The sequence below is a fragment of the Podarcis liolepis genome (assembly GCF_965112155.1).
Source record: "Podarcis liolepis genome assembly, chromosome: 4".
NCBI classification, from domain to species: Eukaryota; Metazoa; Chordata; class Lepidosauria; order Squamata; family Lacertidae; genus Podarcis; species Podarcis liolepis.
In genome coordinates, this window is record NC_139558.1 from 70,327,700 (window position 1) to 70,353,019 (window position 25,320).

Genomic DNA, 25,320 nt, shown 5'->3' on the forward strand with positions numbered 1-25,320 from the left:
ATTTTGGATCTTATCTGCTGCCTTTATAGATTAATTTAGGAGAGATTCCCTGCAGCAGAATTTTATAAATATGAGTTTTATAAATTCTGCAGGGAGATCATTCCTTACTGGAGTTCGAGCATTTGTTTCACAGCAGTCAACTATGCGAAGCCCAAAAGCGAGCCTTGAAAGCAACAGCACAATCTCAACCTGTGATTCCCAGGAACTAGCATTCAGAAACATACTGCCTCTGACAGTGAAGGTACACTAGTGGCCAAAATTGTGAAAACCTTTTGGAAAAAGTGTATTTCTGAGGTTTGATGGCTCACAACTCCACTTTTATTGGAGTAATACCATGAAATTATATATCAATGGAAAGAAAATTTAATGAAGAATGTAATGCAACAAAGATAGTTCAATTATCTGTATTCTATCAAAAGTTACAGCCAATTAACCAGAAAAAGGAAGCACAACTTGCTCAGGTTGATATGCAGTAGTTTCCCTTCATTTTAATGTAGCCAATGAGCGTTAGTGTTTAGAGAGCCAAATCAGGTGTTATGGTAGTCTAGGTTATCAAATTATTGTTAAATTAAATAGGTAAAATCGTCTTTGGTTTAAAAAAGTATGCTCTTCTAACATCTCAAGTTGTTGCAAGGTATTTTTCTTTTTTAATAAAATAAGTCTGATTAGAATTCAAAGCATATCACCAGCAAATAGCTAGTCGTCAAGAAAACCCTTAATTAAAATAAATCTACCCTTTGGGTCTGTTTCAGTAGCAGTAATTTGGAAAGGGAAATATTAGAAAGTAAAACAGGTATTTCTCTTGCTTTTGAGAAACCAGTTATAACATATTTGCTGGAACACCTTTTGGGTTTTAAAATGGGAATGGGCCTCTGTAAAAGGAGGGTATCCAGACCAAAAAAAATGTATATTTAGTAAAAATTTAGTAATCCTGCTTTTTTGAATCAGGTACTTCAGGTCAGAGTAACACGATATAAAAAACACTGTATGAAATGTATAAACTGAACTGTTTAGCTTGGTCACGAAGCTCCTTTCCTTCTTGAATTCTTGTTTAATCCTCTCCCTTGCAAAACCTGACACAGACTGGGGGAGGAAGGGATTTTAAGCATGATGCTGTTTTTCAAATGTTCACCATTTAAACATGTGGCACAATAATGTCACTGGGTACCTCCTTGGCCATGTCGGTGTATTTCTGCTTTTCTTTAGGGTCTAGAACAGACCACCAATCCGCCAGGATCTTGGTAGCACCACGATTGTCCAGACGGGGGTGTTCTTGCCGCACAAGGGAACGGTGGCGTTTGCAGAACAGAAGGAATGCATTCATCGGCCTGCGAGCTCGTTGCTCTGAAGATTCCTCATCTTCTGTTTCGTCAGCATCGTGCTCAAGACCATCAGCACCAAGAAGATGGACCTATTTTACAAATATAAATTCTACAGATGTAATGGATATTTCTCGTGTCTATTAGTTATTCGCTCCAACATCTAACTTAATATTCTGTGTTAAAAACCTGCAAATCCCCTGCAGTGAAGCAATCAATTCAGCAAAATGTCTGAGCAAATAATATTACATTAGCTTTGCATTTACACTTTGTGGGATGAAAGATAGATTCCGCTCAGAGACTGAAGTGAGGTTCGACAGAAATCTATCTTGCTGTGCCCAGACTATGGAACTTCCTCCCAAGGCAGGCTTGTCTTGCCCCCTCATTAATGGTCTTCTAACCAGGTAGATAGGTAGATAGGGACGCAGGTGGCGCTGTGGGTTAAACCACAGAGCCTAGGACTTGCCGATCAGAAGGTCGGCAGTTCGAATCCCCGCAACGGGGTGAGCTCCTGTTGCTCAGTCCCAGCTCCTGCCAACCTAGCAGTTCGAAAGCACGTCAAAGTGCAAGTAGATAAATAGGTACCGCTCCGGTGGGAAGGTAAATGGCGTTTCCGTGCGCTGCTCTGGTTTGCCAGAACTGGCTTAGTCATGCTGGCCACATGACCCGGAAGCTGTACGCCAGCTCCCTTGGCCAATAAAGCAAGATGAGCGCCACAACCCCAGAGTCTGCCACGACTGGACCTAATGGTCAGGGGTCCCTTTACCTTTAACCAGGTAGATAAAGTCTTCCTGTTTAAAATGCTTTTGTGATCTGAATGGTTTTAAGGTTCTGCACTGGTTTGTGCTTTAAATTGTTGCACTGAACAATTTTGCTGATGGAAGCATGCCCACTTGTTTTAGTGGATGGGCAAAAGAGATATTTACTACCCCAATGTGTTTTAAATATAGGGTATTAAATGGTTTTATTTTAAAGTTAATTATTTTAAAGTTTATTAAGTTGCCTTGGGTGGGATTTTTTTTTTAAAAAAGGAATTATTATGAAAAATAATGTAATTTATGATCATTTCCACAACAAATAATTAACTTTTGGAATCTGCTGAATGTGGCAATGGCTACTAAATGATTAAACAAATTCATGCACAATAGTCCTATCCGCAGCTATTAGCCATGATAGCTCAAAATCTCTGTATTCAGAAGACCTATGTATCTGCATACCAACTTCTGGATGGCTAAATGGGATAGAGTTGTTTCATTCATGAGCTACTCTGTGGGCACACAGGGTTGGGAAAAAGATGCTAGACTACATGGACCTAGGGTCATGATACAGTGTGGGGCTCGTCCAACATTTGGAAAAGATACTCTTTTTAGATATTACTCAATATGAATGGGGGCAAACCACGATAGTCATGCTGAGTGATATTTTAAAAACCTATGAATTTGATTTCCAAATGGGTTTTAGAAGGCTTGCACAGGCAACAAATCTTCAATGTATATCATACTAAAGCTCTACTTTTTGACAACCTAGGTTCACCTTATCAATATCTTCTTCGTCCTCTTCCTCCTCCTCTTCTTCTGAAAAGTCAAGGATTTTCTTTGCAAGTAGTGGATGCCACTGAAGACACTTTCTCTTTGGTCGTTTCCCAGTACCCTCTCCGTCTGTTGAATGATCTTTATTCCTATTGCTGCCTTTCATTACTGTGACCTAGCAGAAATAAATAAAATGTTCCCATAAAAAACAAATACGCTATTGAACACACTTTTTCAGCTTTTACTACTGAATGCTGAATTATTAATCTCAATCCCCAATACATAATATGCTACCCAAAGGATGTTGACAGATGCAGTCCTACTACGTTATGAATGAATAAGCTCTGTAGATTTAAGTGGAACATCTGCATGAGCAGCCAAGTACAAAATAGGTAGGAGAATGCACACATTTGTTTTACCAGATTACTACTAGCAGCCTATGGATTTGTGACAGATGTTTCTTCCTTTTTTATGATGTCTCAAGATGCACTTAGTGGTGTAGTAGTAAATTTTGAATCCCAGAAGCTCATCGTGACAGCTCCCATAAGCAACACCTCCAAGGGAAATTCAAGTGCTCACAATGGTGTGGAATCTTCAGCTCTTGGGACTAACTAGGCCCAATATGTATCCTAGTTTGGTCCATGAGGCCATTCCCCACAAACCAGTGTCCCTTAAAAATGCTTCCTCTGTTGACAGAAAAATGTTCCATTTGGAAGAACCAGATTCAGTTGCCCACCACTGATCTATCATACAGATTTGCCATGAAAGAGCAGAAATATATAGAATAAGACACATTTTATTAGGATCAGCATGACTGTAGTTCTGTACATGGCTTCCTGAGTGCAAGTTCTATTGAATCCAGTGGTGCGTACTTCTCACTGTATCGGTTCATCTCGCAAAACACTCTGAGCTTTAAAAAAGATCTTCAGGTATCTGGGATGCATTCACCTTGTAATTAGAAATGCAGGCAACCTTGCAAAGATGTATTACCAAAGGAAAGAAGTATTCTACCTTTGCTTGAGTAACTTCCTCATTCTGAATTCCTCTATGCTAATCTCTCACAATAAAGCCTCCTTGTCCGCTCATTCACTAGCCAGAGTTAACCAAGTCACACCACTAGTCACATTAGACAGAAGGATGATGTATGCAGCAGGATTATAAGAGGAGCTCTTGCTTAAGAGTTAGTTGGCTAGGGAGTGGAAGGGTTTTCTGCTTTATCTGATAATGGCATTTGATAGTATGATCTGGATTTTTTGCCTAGAGCTAACCAAAAAAACCCCTTAAAAATACTTAAAGCTAAAGTTAGAAATATAACTTTAGGTCATCATTATGCTCCTCAAAAACTGGATAACTTTTCAGTGAAAGTTCAATGCACCTGCTGTTCATATGCAATCAGAAGTATTTTAATTTGGGCATCCCTAACATATTTACACGAGTTCCCCAATACACAGGTGACTTTGGTAGCAATTCATTACTTTCTTCACTAAGTTATAATTTATTCCTTTGGAGCAAGGTATCTCAGTTCCCTACTGAACTTCATGGCACTGGGGAAATATTACCCACAGTGTTTCAGGGTTAAAAATCTTTTGTGCTAAATATAAACATATTAACACAGGAGAGCCTGAAGAAATGGCCCAGTAAATAAACAGTCCTAAAAACATTGCAAAAATGGCACTTCATAACTCTTTATCTTGCACACATGCAACTTTCTCTTAAACCATTTTGTTCACAAGGATGTGAAATGAAGGAAACATGTCAGCATAAATGGTGGTATTACGTTAAGGTGTCAGGTTTTTGAAAGACAGGGTTTTCATAGATACCTTTACCTAACACCGGTCAACAAGTCATGCAGTCTGCTGGGTTAACTTTACTGAATATATTTCAGAGCCAGAATGCTGATCTCTCATTTAAATCTCTTACTGGATATCTGTCGTTAGCAGTTAAGACTTGTTATACCCTGGTTTTGGAAAGCCTTGGACAAATTGGCTTAACTGGGTTTGGTGACCAACCCAGCTGACCAACAAAATATGACTAGCTAGAGACAGAAAGACTCGTTTCAGATGACTGGTACTGTTGTATTGATTGCATAAATAAGAAAAACCATCTTTAACCTTTGCAGTCAACTTTTTTGGTTGCTCTAGGTTAAATCATATTCTATGCTTTAGCCTACTGACTGTGTATTTTTATGCTGTATACTTCCAAGTTTTTTGTTAAGGGAGACGTTATTTTCAAAAAAACCAAACCAATAAATTTATTTTTTATAAATAGTCAGCTCGCAAATGCATATAAAAAAGGCCCAGATTAGAGAAGGCAGGTTGCAAAATGTGAATATGGAAAGCTGTTTTCATACATGAGTATGAGAATGTTCATTTTCACTCCCAGATAAAAAAAAGCATGAAAAAGACTCGTATATTTCTGTTGCTAAGGAGCTGCCTTTACCTTATGCCACCATTTTAGAATAATATATTTAATTGCCGATGTAATTTTAATTAAAACCTTTTGACATGTTAACATGATATTACCACATAAATGCTAATTATATATAACTCATACACTTTTCTTTTTAAACTGTGTGCTTAAACTATAGCCCTCATTTTTATTTTGCATTTTTCAAAAATAAGGAAGTTCATGTTAATATTAAAAAGATGAGAAATTTAGCAGTAATGTAAATCGCGAAAAGTTAGGCAACATAGTACTTTTCACCCAAACATGAAAACTCATTTTATCATAGTAGAGGCACATTGTTATAGCTCCTTTAATAGGCACACAAAATGTTGAGCCATCATCTTGGGGGGGCGGGGGGAGTCTGTAATTTTTGTTCTCAAGAAGGCCACTGGGAGAGTTTGCTGAAGCTTCAGCACAAGGCTTGGCACAACAATGTTACACCTCAGCAGTCCTTACTGAAGTTCCTTGTAGGACACTGGTGGACTCAGATTACATTACAATACCTGGTTGCTTGGAAGCCTACATGTTGAAAGCTCTAAGTGAACATAGATCTCTTTGTAAGACATCCAGGTTCAATGCACAGATGCTGGGGAGCAGGGCTGAGGTGTGTGTGTCGCTCTTCCCCTCCTACTAATGAAGCACTCTTTACATGTCCAACGTGTGTGGGCTGGTATGTATGTCCCAGGCATACTTCATAGGTTGAAAACAGCATCTTGAATTGGGACAAGAAGCACAATAAAGTGGTACCTTGGTTCTCAAACAGAATCCGTTCCTGAAGTCCATTTGACTACTGAAACCGTTCGAAAACCAAGACATGGCTTCCAATTGGCTGCAGGAGCTTCCTGCAGCCAATCGGAAGCCAAGAAAACTGCATTGGACATTCAGCTTCCAAAAAACGTTCGCAAACCACAACACTCACTTCCAGGTTTGCGGCGTTCGGGAGCCAAAACCTTCAAGTCGCAAGACGTTTGGGAAACAGGGTATTAGCCAGTTGAACTGGTGCAATAATGCAAAAGGAACTGATTTGGGGGCTCCGGGTGGAATTTCAATATCTTGGATTAAATTAATTGAAGGGGGATTTATCTTCAGGGTTTGATGTTTGGGTTTCAGACCTTACCTCTCAGTTTGTGGGCAAGTCACTTGTTAGCGCTGTGCCTTTTGTAATCTGGATGTTATATTGTAGCAACAATTGTGGGGTTGTTTTTGAGCTCAGCATTCACCTCTGACTTGTGCTCAGACTGAGGTCTTGGCTAAGTCTTGCACCTCTCTTTCTAGCACTGGGCAGTTACATGCTCCCTGAGAAGCTGACAAACAGAGCACAAGAACAGCAGTATGCCATGCCGTGTTTATTTCTAGCATCTGATAATTATACTGGAGGAATGGGGAAGCAATGTGCCCCCGCCAAAGCTGCTGGACTCCCAATTCCCATCAAAGCCAGTCAACATGGCCAGTGCAGCTCAACTACATCTGGAGGGCCATGCCTGATAAACCCAATCTGTACATTTAGGTTCCATTTAAATTTTCATGGCTGAATACTACCTACAGCAGGTATGTGGAATTTCGTGGGGATGAAGCTGAGGAAATGTGTGGTAGAAGAGAGGGGAACTTGCCATGCCCCTACTTTTTGTTTTTATTATGTAAGCAGACTTAACACCAGTGTTTGTTCAGTTCGTGGCACAGTAAAAAAAGGGGGGATGGGGAGAAAGAATGCTGAAAATGATGGGCAACTTGTGACCTTCTATATGTTGCGGGACTACAAATCCCATCAGCTTTGATCATTGGCCATGCTGCCTTGACAGATGGGAGTCCAACATCATTAAGTGTTAAAGGTTGTCTGACCCTGTATAGGAACTGTCTATTTTTAAGTTACAGCTGCCATGTGAAAACTGGTGGCATCTGTGACACCTGAGAGCTATCCATTATGCAAATCACCCTAATTGTGTGGAAAGTTTCCATGTTCCCTACAGAGCAGACTGTCACATGTTACCACCATTAGAAACTGCGACTTATGAATGTATCCTTACTTCCAAGAAAAGGTGTTTGGATTGGGCTGTGTGCCTCTTTTTCTTGAAATGATGCTTCATACAGCACATTATTCATGGAACACTAGTAAAAAAACACTTGAATGGCACAATTTGACAACCAGATTCCTGGATTCTCTTTCAGCATATACCGTTGACTCAGGACAAAGATGTGGATAAACCGTGTTTGTTGAATCAACAGTCAGGTGCTGTGAAATTTTCTTAGCACATGTCTAGACCACAGTTTAGAATGAAACTGAAAAAAAAGCTTCTGGAAGAGAGCTTCAGATCTGAGTGCAACGTGAAGCAATCCAATGATTAATGAACTATGGACTCAATATTCATTGCCACTGGACCTTACATGCACATGTGGTGGTTTTGTAAATCTGTTCACTCATTTTGGCTTTTGCTAAATAAAGAATTGGGTGTATTATACCAAACAGACCTACAACCATCTCCTCAACTTGCTTGACTCAGAATACTCAGGACACGCCTAATCAACCAGTTGCTCATAAAGAATATTTAATGTGGCACTGCCTCCTCTTCACAATGGCGTGTATGGAAATAGCTATGTGGTGGTGTACTGTCTTGGGATTGAACATTGAAGCATGGCACGCCAGAGCATGGATAAGAGCCCTGGCTGAAAAGCTGATGTGCCAGGTTTGTGCAACCAAAGGAAATTCTAATCCCCATCTTTTTTTATAATGTGTGGCAACCGTTTTTTTATTATATGCATCTAGATGAATGTGTTTATAACTTCCCGATATCTCATAGTAATATGTGGAAAGATTTTTTGGAGAGAAGAGACCTGTAAGAATTTTATTTGATACTTTAAAGCAACGTGGTTGGCTTGGGAGGGGTTATTGGTTTGTTTTTATTATGTATTTTGTGTTCTCATTTTGTATTTTGATGTTGTGAACTACCTTGTGATCTTCGGATGAAGGGTGGCATACAAATGTATAAATAATATTAAAATAATAGTAACTGATGCGTTGAGTTATATTGTTTTATGTGTGATGTTTAAAAATGAAAATTAATATACATTTTTTTTAAAAAAATATTCTATGCTATAGACTTGTCATTGTGCTTCTCTTTACTTAATTCAGCAATTGTTATAAGTATCCAATCATTCTGAAATAATACTAAAACCCTTTTAAAAAAAATCTTGCAAAGTAGCATACAAAACAATATCACACGAAAAGGCAGTGTTGACTTGTTACTATTTTGCAACCAACTAAAACTGGCACTATTCTGTTCCCTACATTTAATAGGATTAAGAAAATCTTCACAGAATATAAGTAATCCCACAGCATGATTCTAAGCACTCTATTATTGTACTTGTGAATTTTCCAAAATGACGTACTGCTTAAAACCAATCGGCAACAAAAAGTTAATAGGGTTTTCTAAACCCAGACGGGAGATATTTACAGTGGCATGTGGCTAGATCCGGACTTACGGTAAGTTTTACTTACAGCAGAACCATTGAAATCAATGATACTTAATTAGTTACTCATTTTTTTAATTACTGATTTTAAGTTCCATCAAGTCCCTTTAGATTCAAGCCATGGTTGCTGTGAGACTTTATGTCAGGGGAAACTGCTGCCCCCAAACATTGTTGGCCTTTAGCTTCCCTCAGACCCAGTCAGCATAACCAATAGCGGGAGATAATGGAAGTTGTACTGTGCATTGCAAATGACTGTTCCTGCTTTTTGCCTACAACTCAATGGTCACAGCCTTCCCAACGCTGCTCTATGTGTTGCAAATGACTTGCTCGGAATCTAATTACCTAATTTCCCAATTAACAGAATCTAATATTTTACTGTGCTTTACTGAAAGGGTGAAATATGCAGATTGCGTTTCCTGGAGTTTGTTTTGTTTATTAGTTAAAGCTGTGATTTGTGTTGCCCTTGGAGTTCAACGACCCAGTGTGTTTTAATAAGGCAGCTCAAATGAAAGTAAAATGTCTGCAGTACTAACATTACTAGGCCCAGCTAGCATTTGGGAACATCCCTGCTGCAAATAATTGCCCCACCTGCGCGTGTTTGTGAAACTCTCCAGGAGATTTCAGGAGCAAAATGTGCAGATGCTAAACCCACCTCAACCACTTCTTTCCCAGCAGACTTAATTCACCCCCTTCCAAGACCTCAAGATTCTGGTTTGATTCTGGTTTCAATCAATTATACAGGTGCTCTGGAGGGGGGATATCAGGTGTGTCCCTCATGCTCATGTCAAAAGAAATACTGTCTATAGGAAGCCAGTGTAATTTAGACCAGCATAATTTACCCCTATTCCAAACTCTGCTTCTGGGAGGGGAGTATGGACCCAATGTCACATGACTGAGCTGAACAGAGTTTGGAATAAGTATAGATCTCTCCTTATGTCTCCTGCCCTGGCCACTCTCCCAGAATACTCTTTTGGGGGACCTACACTGCTCTAAGTTCCTGCTGTCTGATCGCCAGCTGAGTCTGGGTGAGGGACTTAAACTAGTGTTATCTGCAGTTCAGCAGTGGGGAGGGACTTACACTAGGATTGCCCCAACTCATCCAGGAAAGCCCAAGATCCACCGAAACCCAAACACTCATCCAGGCAGATCTTGGGTTTGGATTGTGCTGTTAGGCATCATGTAACATTGCTCCAAACATTGCTCATTGCCCAAAATCTTGCCCATGTCCCTTTGGAAAATGCACCAAAATGGAATTAATATTAGCAGTAGCGGCAACAACAACAACATTACCCCGCCCATCTGGCAGGGTTTCCCCAGCTACTCTGGGCGGGTCCCAACAGAATATTAAAAACACAATAAAACATCAAACGTTAAAAACTTCCCTAAACAAGGCTGCCTTCAGATGTCTTCTAAATCCTGAATCCTATGTAGCAGCACTACTATGCTGTTCTGTATAGAGAACTGGTCTGCGAGCACACATGCTAATCAGAGGCATTTTGCTAAGAATGTGTGATGGTGTCAAGCCCATGTAATCTGTCAATTTATGATTAAAAATATTAAAGTCATGCATATGGGAAAGAAAGTATAAATTACTCTAATAAACTCAAATGAAGATAAAACATCCATAGCTTTAGCCATGGCAGAATTCCTGCAGTTAGTCCAAAATATGCAGCCTGAAATAGACCTGATCAGATATATAAACCATTTTGATATGTTCACTAAGAGGAAATTAGAAGCAACACATTCTCCAAGAATCTTATTAAAGATCAAGAAACTGTCAAGGGCATACACAATAAGTAATATATACAAGGTGGAAAGAAATCTGTTCCAGCAAACAAAAGTATGGATAGCATTCTTCAAAATAAACTGTACACTGTTTATTAAATTTTCAAGACTATTGCATTACTTATTTCAGAAGTGTGCAATTAAAATTCTGTCAAATTAGTTTTCATTTTTTTGTTTGTTTCATCCTCCTGTTACATTTTCTGATATCAATAAAAAGGGGCAGATATTATATGAAGTAAACACTGCATATTGCCACCAGAGGATTTGTGTCAGGGCCAATTTTCCAGATTCATTGAAAGAGATACTTCCAGGGTGATATTTCACATATTATGTTAAAATATACAGGTCATACATAGCGCAATAACTGTACGAAAAAGCATCAAGTGTGGGTTTCATCATTCTCTATTTTCACAGGCACAAAAGAATTCCATGAAATAAGTTTAGTATTACCATTAACAGCAAGAGGTGGAGCCCGTACCCTCCAACATTTACAATGAAAATAGGGATGTCCCATTCCATAATGATAATTTTACTATTTATACCTGACACATCTTACTGGGTTTCCCCAGCCACTCTGGGCAGCTTCCAATGTACAGTGTACATAATAAAACTTTCAACATTGAAAAACTTTCCTAAACAGGGCTGCCTTCAGATGGCTCAGGTGTGGGATAACTCCCAATCCTACAACATTTCTCCAATGAAAATAGGGACATCCTAGGGGAAAGCAGGACATTCCAAGATCAAATTAGAAACTGGGATGGACATCCCTGGAAAATAGACTTGGAGAGTCTGGGAGCCCTAACAATATGAACCACACACTTACCCTGTTTAGAGAGTCGAACCACCATATTACAAATGGCAGCTCTCAACGCAAAGGAGATTGGTCGTTAGTCACATTTTTAGACAAACATTCCCATGCTTCCCTAGAATATTGTAGTCCAAGTGACTTGCATTCTACATCTTTAGGGCAGCTGCCAAGGATCTGACTCTCAGGATTGGTCCTGCCTTCCCTGAATCTCCCCTTTTCATTTTTTGGCCCAGCAGCCATTTTAAAATTTCCTGCAATGCTATTCCAGAGCAATGGTCTGGCAGAGCATTGAAAGGTATTTAAAATGGAAGGACGCTTGCTGAAGCATGTTGCAGGTTGCAGTGCTTTTGCTACCAATGCCCACTACTGCTGTAAGAGTCATGTGTTTTCCTGAGGAGCGCTTTGAATTGCTGGTAGCTCTGTTTAAAGTGCCACCACAGAGAGGAATAAGGCAAGCGGACTAACAAGGGACAAATGTGAACAAATGTCGTTACATATACCAAACTTTCTTATGACTAGGGGATAAGGACTATGGGGGAAATGTGACAAAACTGAAATGCAAAGCCCCAAGACTTGTACCTCTTTTTGCATTACAGAGCCAATGCAGAGCTTTCTCTACAGTTTGGCTTAGTGAAAAGAAACATATTTAAACTTCAGAAGACAGTTACAGAATGTAATTGGGTTCTTAACTCCTGAAAAACTCGTTTACAAAATTTCAGCCTATGAAATGCAGAGAGAGAAAAGCTCATTTACTTGGTACTAATTACTGGCCAGACAGTGAATCAATTCTGTACCATTTCACAGCAGAGAGCTAGTAATGAGCATTTCTAACTTTCATAGAATTAGTGGTCTAATGGGGAACATGCTGTGAGCAAATGGAATACAGTTTGCTAGCTGAGATTTATGATAAATTGTGCTGTCAGAAGTAACTAACCGCTGAGTAAAAGTCTCCCTTGATTTTTTTCCCTGAGTCTTGTTTCTCATTTCAATGTATAGTGTTGTTGCTCTCATGGCTGTTAACAGCGGAAAGTCAGGGAAGGTGATTTGTTCATTAGGTACTGCAGCAGATCTTTCCTAAAGGACCCAGCGTTTCAAGGAGCATCCAGTCAAGTGAACTTGCTTCTTGAAGTGCTGCTTCTGACCAAGTAGTGGGGAAATAGTTAATTAACAACTTGGAAATGTGCACTTAATTTTCATCTCACCAAATAACTTTGGAACAGAATAATGGGGCTTCCACATCAATTCCATTCCAGACAGCTGCTAGGTCCACATGCAGCAACCATCAATAATATTATATTAAAAAACCTAATCACATCTTAAAGTTCAAGAGAACTCTTGGCTACATTAGGTTGGCCATGAAATGTTTGTGGCAGGTATTCCTTCCTAGATCTATGATGTACACACTTCTGTTGTCAAGCTGTTTGTTCCTTTGGAAAGCCAGCTGATGGAGACAAGGAAAAACTGCCAGACCTGATCAAAGGCAGAAAGGAATTAAATCCACAAGAAACTGTAATATCTTCCCCTTTTCTGCCTAAGCAGAATCTAATGATTACTAAACTTAAGAATACTAGGTTTGTTTAGAATCAATTTGTTATGTGCTTTTACTTGTAACACATTTTATCTTGTTTAAGAGAAAGAAATTGCTTCATTGTTTGGTGGCATTTTCAAATAGAGGCAGTGCCTATCCAGTACATTAGCAGGTTATTACGTGAATACTGTAAAGATGGAAAAGGTAATAGAATGCAGAAAGCATGCCTTAGGCTACAATCTTCCCAGGGATTAAATCCCACTGAACTCAGGATTGCATTTTAGAGTAGACCTATTGAAATTAGCGGATGTAAATTAGTCATGTTTATTAATTTCCATGGATCCACTCTAAATTGGACTAACTAAATCCTTACAATGCAATCTTACCTATGCCTACTCAGAAGTAAGCCCCAATGGTTTCAAAAGGCCTTGCCGCCATGTAAGTGGGATTAGAATTGTAACCTTACTTCTGAATAGATATGTATGTTTCCTGCCTGGCAGGGGGTTGGACTCGATGGCCCTTGTGGTCTATTCCAACTCTATGATTCTATGTATAGGGTTGCATTGTTAGGCCTGTTAAGAAATTAGATGGCATGTGTTGTGAAGATTTGCGACTCCTGACCAATCGTGGGTCAACACATTGGAAAATTAAGCCATCAAGAAAAGACAACGGAAGACAATGAAAGACAACAAGAGTTTGAACAACTAATCAGTCATTTGGTACAATCCTGCCATCATAGGGCAGCTCCATCTGCCCACCACCACACAGATCAGTCTGCTAAAGCAACAGCCAGCACCAGATGTTCTTGGATTGTAATTTATTGCCCGTGGCTGTTCACAATGGTGGCTGAGACAGTTGGGAGTCTCATAAGTGCACGAAGCACATCAGATATGTGTCGCATATACCACCTCAGCCATTGTGATAGCAAACTTGAAAATAGGGTATTATCATAATCAAGATATGTACACAGAATGGATGTTGGCAGACTAACTCTGCGTTACACAGATGTCTGCAAACGTGGCATGAAGGCTGACAACATTAACCCCGCCATGTGGGAATCCCGTACGGATGATGGCAGTGCCTGGAGACAGGCAGTCAGGTTGTGTATCCACAGCAGTGATCAGAGGACAAATAACCTCTTGGAGGAGAACAGAGGGAGAAGAAACACCATTTTGCACCTGTAGCAGCAAAACCGGACACCTTTATCTGCTCCACCTGCACTAAGACAGGTCTGTCCTGTATCTGTCTCTACAGCCACAGCAGGAGCTGTAACTCTCCAATGACTTGACTTTATCCCCAAAGACACACTCTTCCATTGTCTCTTGAGACAGACAGATGCCAACAAATATTTTATGTGGAGAGGTAAAAGAAATGGCTGAAGCAGATGCTAACTCCGGTTCACCCAGTGTGTCCGTAATTTTGTTGATACTTGTACAAGGTGATGCATGTGCAGAAAACCTGAACATGACACATTAACACTCATTATTTATTTGACCGTGCAAATGATTGCAAAAAAAACCCCAAAAACCCTACGTTAAACTTCTTTTCTTTTTGTAGCCATTTTAGAAAGCTGTAAATTGGCTGCAGAAATAAAAAAAAGCATTGGAAAGCATGTGATGCTGAATTTTAAAAATAGTGTCCTGTCACACAAAACTCCTTTGTTAACACACTAGTAAGAAGAATGGGGAGGGGGGACGACCCACCCATCTCATTGCATGACTATTAGGTGCCACCTAGTGGCCATTATTGTCATACTCTAGCTCTCAAAGTATGCCAGGATTAATATGCCATACAATCCCAATCTTTAGTTAACATTGGATCAGAAGCATCCAATGAGGCTGGTTTAAATGTAAGAGAACAAGTGGCATCTGCAACAAAGTGTTGCACTGTTGAGTGCTCCTGTTTGGTTAGCCCTTCCTTAGTATACTCCATTCCATTTCCCAACTTACCCAGTTTCCCTTTCTAACCCCCTTCCCCTAAAACAGTCTGTCTGCATTCTGTACTGGGTTTGTGAGTCCTTATCGGCTTGTGTCCTCATGTGGAATTCCCCCAAATCTTGGAATTCCCCCAAGTCTGCTGATACTTCTTATCTGAACATTGGAAATGTAAGGTGTTATTTGAGAAGGAAGCTTCCTTTCTTTCACATGAACTGGGATTTATTTAAAAAAAACTGGTGAAAAAGGTTCTGTGTTGTCAGTCTTCAGGACTGTGGTTTGGCAAAGAAGATCAGATTGCCACTGCTATTACAGTTCTCACTGTATGATTTTTATAGTGCTGCTTTGGTTTTAATTAACCTTTGAGATTTTCTGGTTGGTTGAATTGGCTGGGTAGAAATGTGCAAAATAAAAATCCATTTACCTTTACAGAATGTAAACCAAACGAAGGGAACTAAAACATGATCAGTATTTTGAAGACTTTCGCCAGCCAGAAAATTAATATCCAGCAGACACTTCCACAAAAACAGCAGACTCTTAATATTAATAAACAACTTAGAATAATATGCTATTAAATTCTCAGAGTGAATTTCTCCGTTAACCACAAATGACAACATAATAACAAGTGATGAAAATAAAAGCCTAGCACAAAATCTCTGAAAACAAGTAGCATTTGATATCCACCCACATGACCGCCCAAAAGCACCCCCCCTTTGCATGAGGTTTTATGCTATTATGTGGGAGAAGAAGCTTTTGCTAGTGTGGAACAGAGGAGCTGGGTAGAGCAGGGAGGGCCCCAATTGCAATAGATCAGGGTAGGGGGAAGTACGGTGTGGGAAGTGGGGCAGGCCAGGTATGGGGCACACAGCACAGGCACTTAGTGACTGTGCCATATGCCAGCCCCCTCATCCCACCTGGGGAATTGTGCTGGTCCTATCAACCAGCCCTTGGGTCTGTGGCTGCTGTTGCTGAATGCCAGGTTGGCTCTGAATAAGACCTCCCTCATCCATGATCTGGTTGTGGATGAGGAGGCTGGTCTGGTCTGTGTCACTGAGACCTGGGTGGGTGAGCAGAGTAGAGTTGATCTCACCCAGTTCTGTCCACCTGGGTACTCGGTGCAGCATCAGGGTCAGTGTTAGAAACTGAGATATGAAAGCTAGGAGCTAAATGACACCTTAAACCTAGGTTATGGGCGCAACAACGGAATGTCTAGGCCAGTGTTTCCCAACCTTTTTTGGGCAAAGGCACACTTGTTTCATGAAAAAAATCTCGAGGCACACCACCATTACAGCCCCGTGACGTCAGCGAAAGTGTAAGTTTCAATTTTTCCCCTCCCCCTTGCCTTCCTTCTGTGCCAACCGCCAAAAAGCCAAGAAAAAAGCCAAGACTTTAGGGCAGCAGGTCGACACGGAAGAAGCTCCTACCTAAGGACAGGTGCGACGCCCGTGTCCTCTTCTGCCACACTTGGCAGCCCTGCCTCACGGTCGTGACTCCCACCCTGATTTCTCCCCGCAGGTCGAGCGGCACAGGCAGCCCAATGTGTCCAGCCCAGACACAAGCCCCGCTTCCCCACTCTAGATCCTGAATGCGACCAAGTGCTCTGGACTCCCGAGCAGGGTGGGAAAGAGGACTCGCATCTGGTAGCCTCCGGGCTCCTCGCCTGCTCGAGGGATGGCATTGCAGGCAAGCTGCCGGCCATCGCCATCGCCGCCCCCTCATGCGAGTGGACCTGCCCGGAGTGGTGGGCCGGGGGAGGCTCGCTCTCTGTGGGGATGTGGCCCGCACGCGCGGCCCCGCTTCCTCCTGCCCAGGGCTGAGCTCCTTACCCGCGATCTCGGTCTCGCGTATGCGGATCCCACTTATTCCGAAGCTCGCGCCACTAGCCGGGGCTCTCACACCGTGCCAGGGCGAGGCGGCGCGGCCCACTGACGTCATCGCGGCTCGCCGCCGCCCTCGACTTCCCTGTTCCCTCCCCTCCCTCGGGTCGCCGTGGTTACCGAGGACTGCAAGCTGCTCGGGCGAGCGTGGGGCATTAAGTGGGAGAAGGAAAATTAAAATTAAAACTCGTCTGAAGGCCGCCTCTCCGGATATGAAGCTATCTTTCGAATTTTTTAATTTTTCCCGCGGCACACCAGGCAACATCTCGCGGCACACTAGTGTGCCACGGAACAGTGGTTGGGAAACACTGGTCTAGGCACACTTTTTTATAACAAGAATACAACACTGAAAATGAATGAACTGCAGCTAAAATATTATGTTCATTTTTCATATGGTCTAGTCCTTCCCCTGCCCACCCCACTAACACACACACACACACACACACACACACACACACACAGAGGGGGGAGAGAGAGAAACTTAGGATTTAAGATATTATGCTAAAAATGTAATACATGAAGTGATTCTGAGAGACTGTTTAGAATCTGACTACTTTTAAAGTGGCATAAGTAGGCATTTTAAGTAGGCATTTACCTTGTCACTTATGATAAGAATCACCTGCATACTACCAGTGAAGGAAACATTTGTAGACTCTGAGATTTTTTGTGGGCTAATAAAATCTCCTAATAAACATTATTGTAAGCTAGTAACTTCGGTAGATTTATTTGCAAGGTTGGCGTATGCAATTAGGAAATTTACAACCCAGTACTCAATTTATAGCTCTGTTGGAATTGCATGAGTATCCACCCATCCTTCCCTACTGCGGTGGAACTGCTGGGAGATAGATGATTATCATGGTGGTTGCACAAGGCCCTATGCACTTGTAAACTCTCAAGAAACAATGAACAAAAATGGCTAGAGTGTCTTTTTCATTAGTGATGCTGATGAAATTTGAGTAAATGGGTCTTGAAACACAGACTCTCCCTACTCATAAAAGCATACTCAATTCAAGTTGACTCTAGGACCCTTCAAGACTAATGCTGACTTGAAATGGAGTTTATCCACCATCCCTGCCACTTGTTCTCCCCTTACCACTGAAAACCAGATCCAGAGCAGGCAGCTGCCTGATTCTACGTTAAAAAAGATGCTCTTAGGCATGTCCATGAGTCATTTACTACAAAAATGGTGAAATTTCTTTCTTTCTTTTTTTTTGCAACATTGAAACCTACAAACTCCACAATGCCAGCAAGAAATGATCATATTCATCTAAGCCAGACAGGTATCCTCTCTGGTCATTTGGTTCGCCTTTCGTAGTAAGGGGACAGCTAGCAATACAGAAGGGGCATCTCGCAGTGGGTAAGATTCACAGACATAAGCCTATCTCTTTGCAACCCTGTGCCACCACCGGTACCTCCTTCCTCTTTTCAAGGGTTTGGCAGGGTTGTTTCTGCTGAAGGCTGGGCAATGGCAGAGGAGGAAGCTGCTGAATAAATATACAACTTAGTTTCTCAAGTCTCCTTCAAATGGTCAAAATCCCCTTCAAGGTTTTTTGAGCAATCTAAGGGAATACGTAAAGAGCCCAAATTCTTTTCATGGTCTCTTATAGCCCAATATTATTTACTCTAATTGGCATGGCTTTTCCAGTGTTCAAGCAGATGTCCCTTACCAATATTAACTGGAGATGGGGAAAACATAGGACCTTTTGCATGCTAAGCATGTGGCCTACCAATCAGCTATGGACCTTGCAAAAGCCGTTCATGATTCAGTAGACAACAAATCAGTACTACAGTGGAACCTCGGTTTTCGGGCATCTTGGAAGCCGAACGATTTGGAACCCGAACGCCAAAAACTTGGAAGTGACTGCTTCCATTTTTGAACACATCTCAAAAGTCCAATGGCTTCCAAGGTGCGTTTCTCCATTGAAATTGCTGACCACCCATTGCGCCTTGGCTGTCAAACGGTCTTCCAGGGCAGATTACGTTCAAATACAGTGATGTTATAACGGCAGATGCTAACAAAGTTGATGCAACTATCTACAATTGGCAATATTATTCTTACTCTTCCTGAATAATAATGTTATTACCAATTGTGAACAGCTGCATCAAATGCACTAATCTGCCACAGGTTTTGCAGCAGCAGATATCCTCAGCTCAGCTTAACAACTGAACAGTGGCTGTGACCAAAAGAAAGCGCTCATTTAGAAACTGACCCTGTTCACATACTCATGTTTTTCTCTTGAGGAATGCAATGACTGCAAACAATGGAGTTGATTACGGAGGCAGTAACAGCAATCTTTCCAAACGGAAGAATATAAAATAATGTATGACATTAAGTTTTTGAAACTTGTAGCATCCTGAAAAGGTTAAGTGTTTAACGTTTCTTTTCAAGGAAGTCCTGGATAAGTCCTGGATTAAGAATAAAGGTTTACATATGGCTCACCGTGCCTTTCTAAGACATTTAACTGACCATTAAAAATAGGTGTATACAGGGTTAAACATGATCCTATTCTGAGAACCCTACAGGAAAAAAGTAACTGGTCTTCAACAACAAAGAAACAATGCTAATTCATTATATACCATTTCAGTACAACAGCAGGGCCAGCCCAAGAATATTCTACCTTCAACAGCAGTGTGCAATCTAAAAGTTGAGGCATCCATTTTTCAGCATTGCAAGGAATAATGGGGAGTAGCATCTAGGTGGCTTCCTATAAATATTCCCGAGGGATAGCTCTGATAGCTTTAGTATAAAGCATAAAACTGCATACTTGTAAAAATCAGAGACAGGGAAACTATGGTTCTCCAGATTTGTTGGACTCCAAATCCAATGAACTCCAGCCAGACAGGAATTACGGGAGATGTAGTGCAGCAATATCTGAAGGGCCACAGGTTCCCCATCCCTACTGTAAATTTAATGCTAGCGACTGACACCGAGTTACATTTTCTATTTCAATTATTCCAGCGGAGAAACAGTGAGCTATAGCAGTTATGATTCCCCATTCCCTGCCCTGTTCATAAAACAGCACATAGCTAGTCACAACCCATAGGGAATAAGCAATTACTTCTAGAAATGTTAATGAAATGAAGTGTAAAGAAGTACTATATTCCAATTGTTTTAGTAACTTACATTTATCTGCTATGAGTAGAGTACTAATGAAGGCAGGACCAGCAGGCCTTGATCTGTTGCTGTCTGGAGGAATCTAGTCAGGTAAACATACAGGAACCCTCACTAACCTGCACATTGTGATCTAGAATATTGCAGATTCAATGTTCTAGAACGCTTTCCAACTTTTACAGGGGAAAAAAGGAGTGCAGCTCTTTTTAAAAAACCACACATGAATGTTTCAGGGACCATATCTACAAGCAACAAAGAGAGCACATTTAAACCAATTTACAATACGTGTACGAACTGCATTTCATAGAATCACCAAATTGTAGAGTTGAAAGGGATCACAAAGGTCATCAAGCCCAACACCCTGTAATGTAGGAAGCTTAACACCTGATCCCCCATCCAATATGAAACCATACCAGACCCTGCTTAGCTTTGCAAATGTACTGTTTAGGGAAGCTTTTAAAGTTTAATAGACTATTGTATTTTAGTATTTTGTTAGAAGCCGCCCAGAGTGGCTGGGGAAACCCAGCCAGATGGGTGGGAAATAAATAAATAAATACTAGCAGTTTTATGCTGCACCATTTAATAATTTTATTTTGTGCATTATTTGCTTTGACTTCGTTCTTCAATGGTTTTGAAGTATTTATAAAAGCATAGTTTCAGTGTAAGATTTTATTTGTACTGTACTTACAAGATGAAATAAAGGCACAATTTTATAGGCAAGACCATAACAATTAAACTGCCAGTATCACTTTCAAAGCCTTATTCTGGAGTTTTTATAATATAACTTAATGCGTCACAACAACTTAATAATAATTTGAGTTGCAAAGTGCTATGTCAAAAACCAAGACCACAAAGCATTGTTTCCAAACAGAAGTTTCCTTCCAGAAGCCTAATTTTGCTAAGGAAGTTGGTTTCACACATTAAGAACCAGCTGTTCTGCTTCTTTTGATATTCTGAAGTAACATACAATAAACCAGTCTCCTTTTTATGGTCCAGGGACACAGCTGGAAAGATCAATTGCTATTATCATATTTTATTAATAAGTCTGTTCTTAGGGTAATGGGAGGGGGAAGAGAAGCAAAGCTTTAAAACAAATAGCCTTGGAAATTTTAAGAACCATTTTGAGTTACTATTAATCTACAAATTGGTAGTCTTCAAAGAAAGTAAACATTTTATTTTAGTTAGAATATTGCCACTTGTGCTTTTCAAAGTAATGGTAGTGAGCTTTATTTTAAAACTGTCAAAATCTTTATATTCATGTTCTGCATAACTTAATTTTGGATTTCAGAATCTCATTTATTGATGTCAAAGGAAGTCCTTTAACTAGTTTCAGAGGGTAAATTAAGCCCCTAATACCATCCTCAGTGACCTGCATAGGTATCACTCTCTACCTCCTGCTAGGTTTTTTCTAATTAAGAAGAGTGACACCTGACATTAGAACAGCATCATTCCCCACTGCAGCTGACAGACGAGTTCCGGAAACTCTGATTCTCTCAACTAGTGAAAGCATTTTCAGCTCTTTGACCTTCAATTTCTTTTAGATCTGGGAAAACAACCACTGCTCCCCAGTGAAACCGAACAATTTGAATTTAAGCTGATTTATTTCTCCCCATCTAAGAATCAAGTGGGCCTAATGAGATGACGCATAAGGACAGAAGTGTCACTCTATGCCCATGTGAGACTGAAACAAGCCAAGAACATTAAGACGAAAACTAGCCAAAGTCTAACCAGCCTTTTCCAGGACTCCCAATTTAATCTTCTTCCTCCAAGGGTTCAAACCTTCAGTGGATACCCAACTGTAAATGGTGTTTTTGTTTTTTGTTATGTTATGTTGGAAAGTAATCTTTCATAAATAATTTTATAAAATCTTATTTAAACCTTTATGTAAACTGGGGGGGGGGGATATAGTGCTTCCCTCCCAGTTCATAAACACACAAGCCAGTACTGTACCTATTTCTAGTCATGCATCAATCCACTTTACATTTTATAGTAATTCAACAGTGTTCCAACTTAGAAAACCTAAATTATTAACTTAAGTTGCAGCCTGCCATCTAGTGTTCCGATTTTCACAAACTTTTTCTATAATGACAGACAGCAAATCCTGTCTACATCAAAAACACATTCAGTTCAACTGAATTTCAGTGGAGCTTATTTCCAAATAAATGTGTGCAAGTCAGCAACAGTGAGGGATAAACTCAGTATACCTCACTGAGCTCCACAGACCTTACATTTGAACAAACATGTCTAGGATTTCACCATCAATTGGGCTTAAGGTGTTTTAAAAGAAACGTTCTGAGACCTGATACACTGCAAGGAGGAATTTTTTAAAAGTCAGAACAATACTGCATCTTTATATACTCGATGCAGCATTCGAAATTCACCAGATGCCAGGCACGTTTTGCTACTGATACAGGTCCAAATACGTGGAGATTTCTGGGTGCTAGGATGGCAACCATAGTTTAAAAACCTCTGCCAAAGATAATGGTTAATACCATTTCCATTCCCCCTGTGTGTGCTTCTCCTTCTTGCATACTGGGACAAGTGAATTGTTGTTGTCAGCTACAGTCAAGCACCGTAGTTAAGAACATAGAATTGTGTAAGTGTAGCATTGGAAGGGACCCCAAGGGTTATCTAGTCCAAACCCCCTTGTGATTAGACATTTTGTTGCAGTGACCATAACCTAGATTTTAAGGCGCCATTTGGTGCCTAGCTCATATATCCAACACTGACTGGATGCAATATATTTAGGCATTTCACTGAATTATGAACAATATTCCTGCAATTATCAGTAAATAAACAATTTACAGTGCAGTCTTATCCATGTCTACACAGAAGCAGTTCCTATTAAGTTCAACAGGACTTACTCAAGGTATGTGTATGTAGGATTTCAGACAAAATACACTATTCGGATCCTAGATCCTTAAAAAAGTTTCGTATGATATGACCATTCTAGGAACCTATAGTTTAAGGGCTACCAGCAAATCAGAATATCAAACCAAACTAAGCTAGGGGTGTGTGTGAGAGAGGGAGAGAGGGAGAGAGGGAGAGAGGGAGAGAGGGAGAGAGGGAGAGAGAAAGAAAGAAAGAAAGAAAGAAAGAAAGAAAGAAAGAAAGAAAGAAAGAGGTGGAGGGAGAGTGTGAAGACCCAGCTCATTCCCAGACTCGGATTGTTTTGACTGAACTGCACAGATCTCAAGTTTACAGATCTCGGATATCACAAGGCAAGTTCCAAAATAACTGTTATCATCAAAGTAATCCGGCAACTTCAAGGACAGCAATTTAGTACAACAATTCTTTATTCACTATTAGCAAATTTGCTATCCAACTCCTTAAACAAACTCATTTCAAGAAAAGAATTGTGGTTTTTAACTAATCATTAAGAAATGGGAAAAAAACTTTCTAGTATTTAACTGCCATTTGACTATTAACACCTTTTTAAAATGGATGTTAAAATTCTCCAGAGGGGTATAATCCATTCCCTTTTAGTCTTTATTTTATTAAATGTATTTTTATCCTACTCTTCAGAAGGACAACCGTCCACGATAAGCTCACAACAATCAATTGTGAGATAGTTCCCATGCCTAAATCTAAACTTTTATCTTGTGACTAAGGTCAGTTTTTCTACATTCATTCTATCATCCTTCCTGCTTCAGGCTTTGGTGAGAAAGGTCAGTGAGGGCCAATTTCACACACATTTGTACCTCTCCACAATAGCTGGTTTCTCAGGGTTGCTGTATAACGTTTTGTCTACACAGAGGTCATCAGAAAAAATACATTTTTCTATGTGCAAAATAATCTGTGTCTCCCTAACCGAGCCTTGTAAAGAAGCCCACAGGACTTACTTGCCTTTACACCAGTGTCTTGCCTCAGTAATGGACTGGATGAGAGCCAACAAACTGAAACTCAGTCCAGATAAGACAGAGGCACTTTTAGTGAGTGGTTCCCTAAATCAGATGGGTGGGACATTGCCTGCTTTTGATGGGGTTACATTTCCTCTAAGAAGCAGAGTCATAGCTTGGGGGTACTCCTGGTTCCTTTGCTGTCGCTTGAGGCTCAGTGGCTCGGAGTGCCTTCCATCAGCTTCAGCTGGTGGCCCAGCTACGCCCCTATCTGGACAGGGATGGCCTAACTACTGTTGTCTATGCTATGGTAACCTCAAGGTTAGATTACTACAATGCGTTATATGTAGGGCTGCCTCTGAAGATGGTTCAGAAACTTCAGCTAGTGCAGAATTCAGCGGCCAGGTTGCTCACCGGAGCATAGTACACCGATCTTGGTCCGACTGCACTGGCTACCAGTTAGTTTCCAGGCCCAATTCAAAGCGCTGGTTTTGACCTATAAAGCCTTAAACGACTCAGGATTTCAATACCTCAAGGACCGCCTTGTTCCATATGAACCTACCCGGACCCTGAGATCATCTTGAGGCCCTTCTTTGTGTGCCTTCTCCTCAAGAGGTCCGGAAGGAGGCAACATGAGAACGGGCCTTCTCTGCAGTGGCTCCCCATCTGGGGAATGCTCTCCCCAGGGAAGTTTGCCTGGCGCCTTTATTATACACCTTTAGGCGCCAGGAAAAACCTTCCTTTTTAACCAGGCCTTTGGTTGACCTGGTCAACATCCCATACCCTTTTAAAATGTGGCTCTTTTGGGGGAGGTATTATTTTATTGCTTTTATTTTTATTTTATATACTGCGATATTTTTATGTGAACTGCCCTGAGACCTCCAGGTATAGGGCAGTATATAAATTCTAATAGTAGTAGTAGTAGTAGTCATAATAGTCATAATACACAACAGCAACTAGGCTGTTCAGGGCTGACAAAGGAGAGACTCAGAGCTCTGCTCCTGAACAAGCAGCCTATTGAATTTCTATGCAGGGCACTGAAGAGTGAGAAACCTCTTAGTTTCCTTGCTAGGCACAGAGTACGGACAGTGTGTCACATCCCTCCTCTACCCCCGAATCTGTCACGACTGGACCTAATGGTCAGGGGTCCCTTTACCCTTGCTCTATGCACTGGCTGAAAAAACAAAACAAAACAAAGGATAAAATCACTATAAATTGTAGTGGTGATGCAGAGGTTTAATCTGAAATCAAACTAGATTTAAGCTTGCTGGTGTCTCTGATATCATCTCTCTTACAACAAGGGTGTTGCCGTATATTGTGGATGTATGTTCTGTATTATTTTATTGATACTATTGCTGCAAGTTTGTCATGGCCTTTGGTTAGAACAATAAACTCGGTTATGTCTATCAGCCTTGTATTGTCTATGCATTAACACAATCATCAGAGGTAGGAACTATCCTGCAGGACTGACACTGCCTGCATACTCAAGCAGCTCACTCTTTCATCACAGATGGGGGCGAGTGTTATGTCTTCGAGGAAGGAGCAACTCCTGCTGAATCCCAGACTGATGAGATTCCGAGTTTTCAATTGGTACAAAAAAAATGGTGAAAAGTACTGAGCCAGGGGCACGGTTTATTCCCGTGTTCAAGGTATCCGATAGGGTTTGACTGAATCCTTTA

The 25,320-nt window shown here is 40.8% G+C and overlaps 1 protein-coding gene across 17 annotated transcripts in view; it reads right to left on the reverse strand.

Moving 5' to 3' along the window:
• Positions 1-25,320, reverse strand: part of BBX (BBX high mobility group box domain containing) — a 119,335-nt gene that overhangs the window by 42,315 nt on the left and 51,700 nt on the right. For 15 of the 17 annotated variants that reach the window (XM_083498608.1, XM_083498599.1, XM_083498601.1 and 12 more), the window contains 2 exons: positions 2,853-3,023; positions 1,169-1,411 (listed from right to left, as the gene is read on the reverse strand). In XM_083498608.1, the coding sequence (XP_083354734.1) occupies positions 1,169-1,411; positions 2,853-3,023 (414 nt within the window). Of the gene's footprint in view, positions 1-1,168; positions 1,412-2,852; positions 3,024-6,410; positions 6,593-19,814; positions 19,922-25,320 lie in introns of those variants that run through there. The other 2 variants (XM_083498604.1, XM_083498606.1) reach the window with 2 other exon arrangements.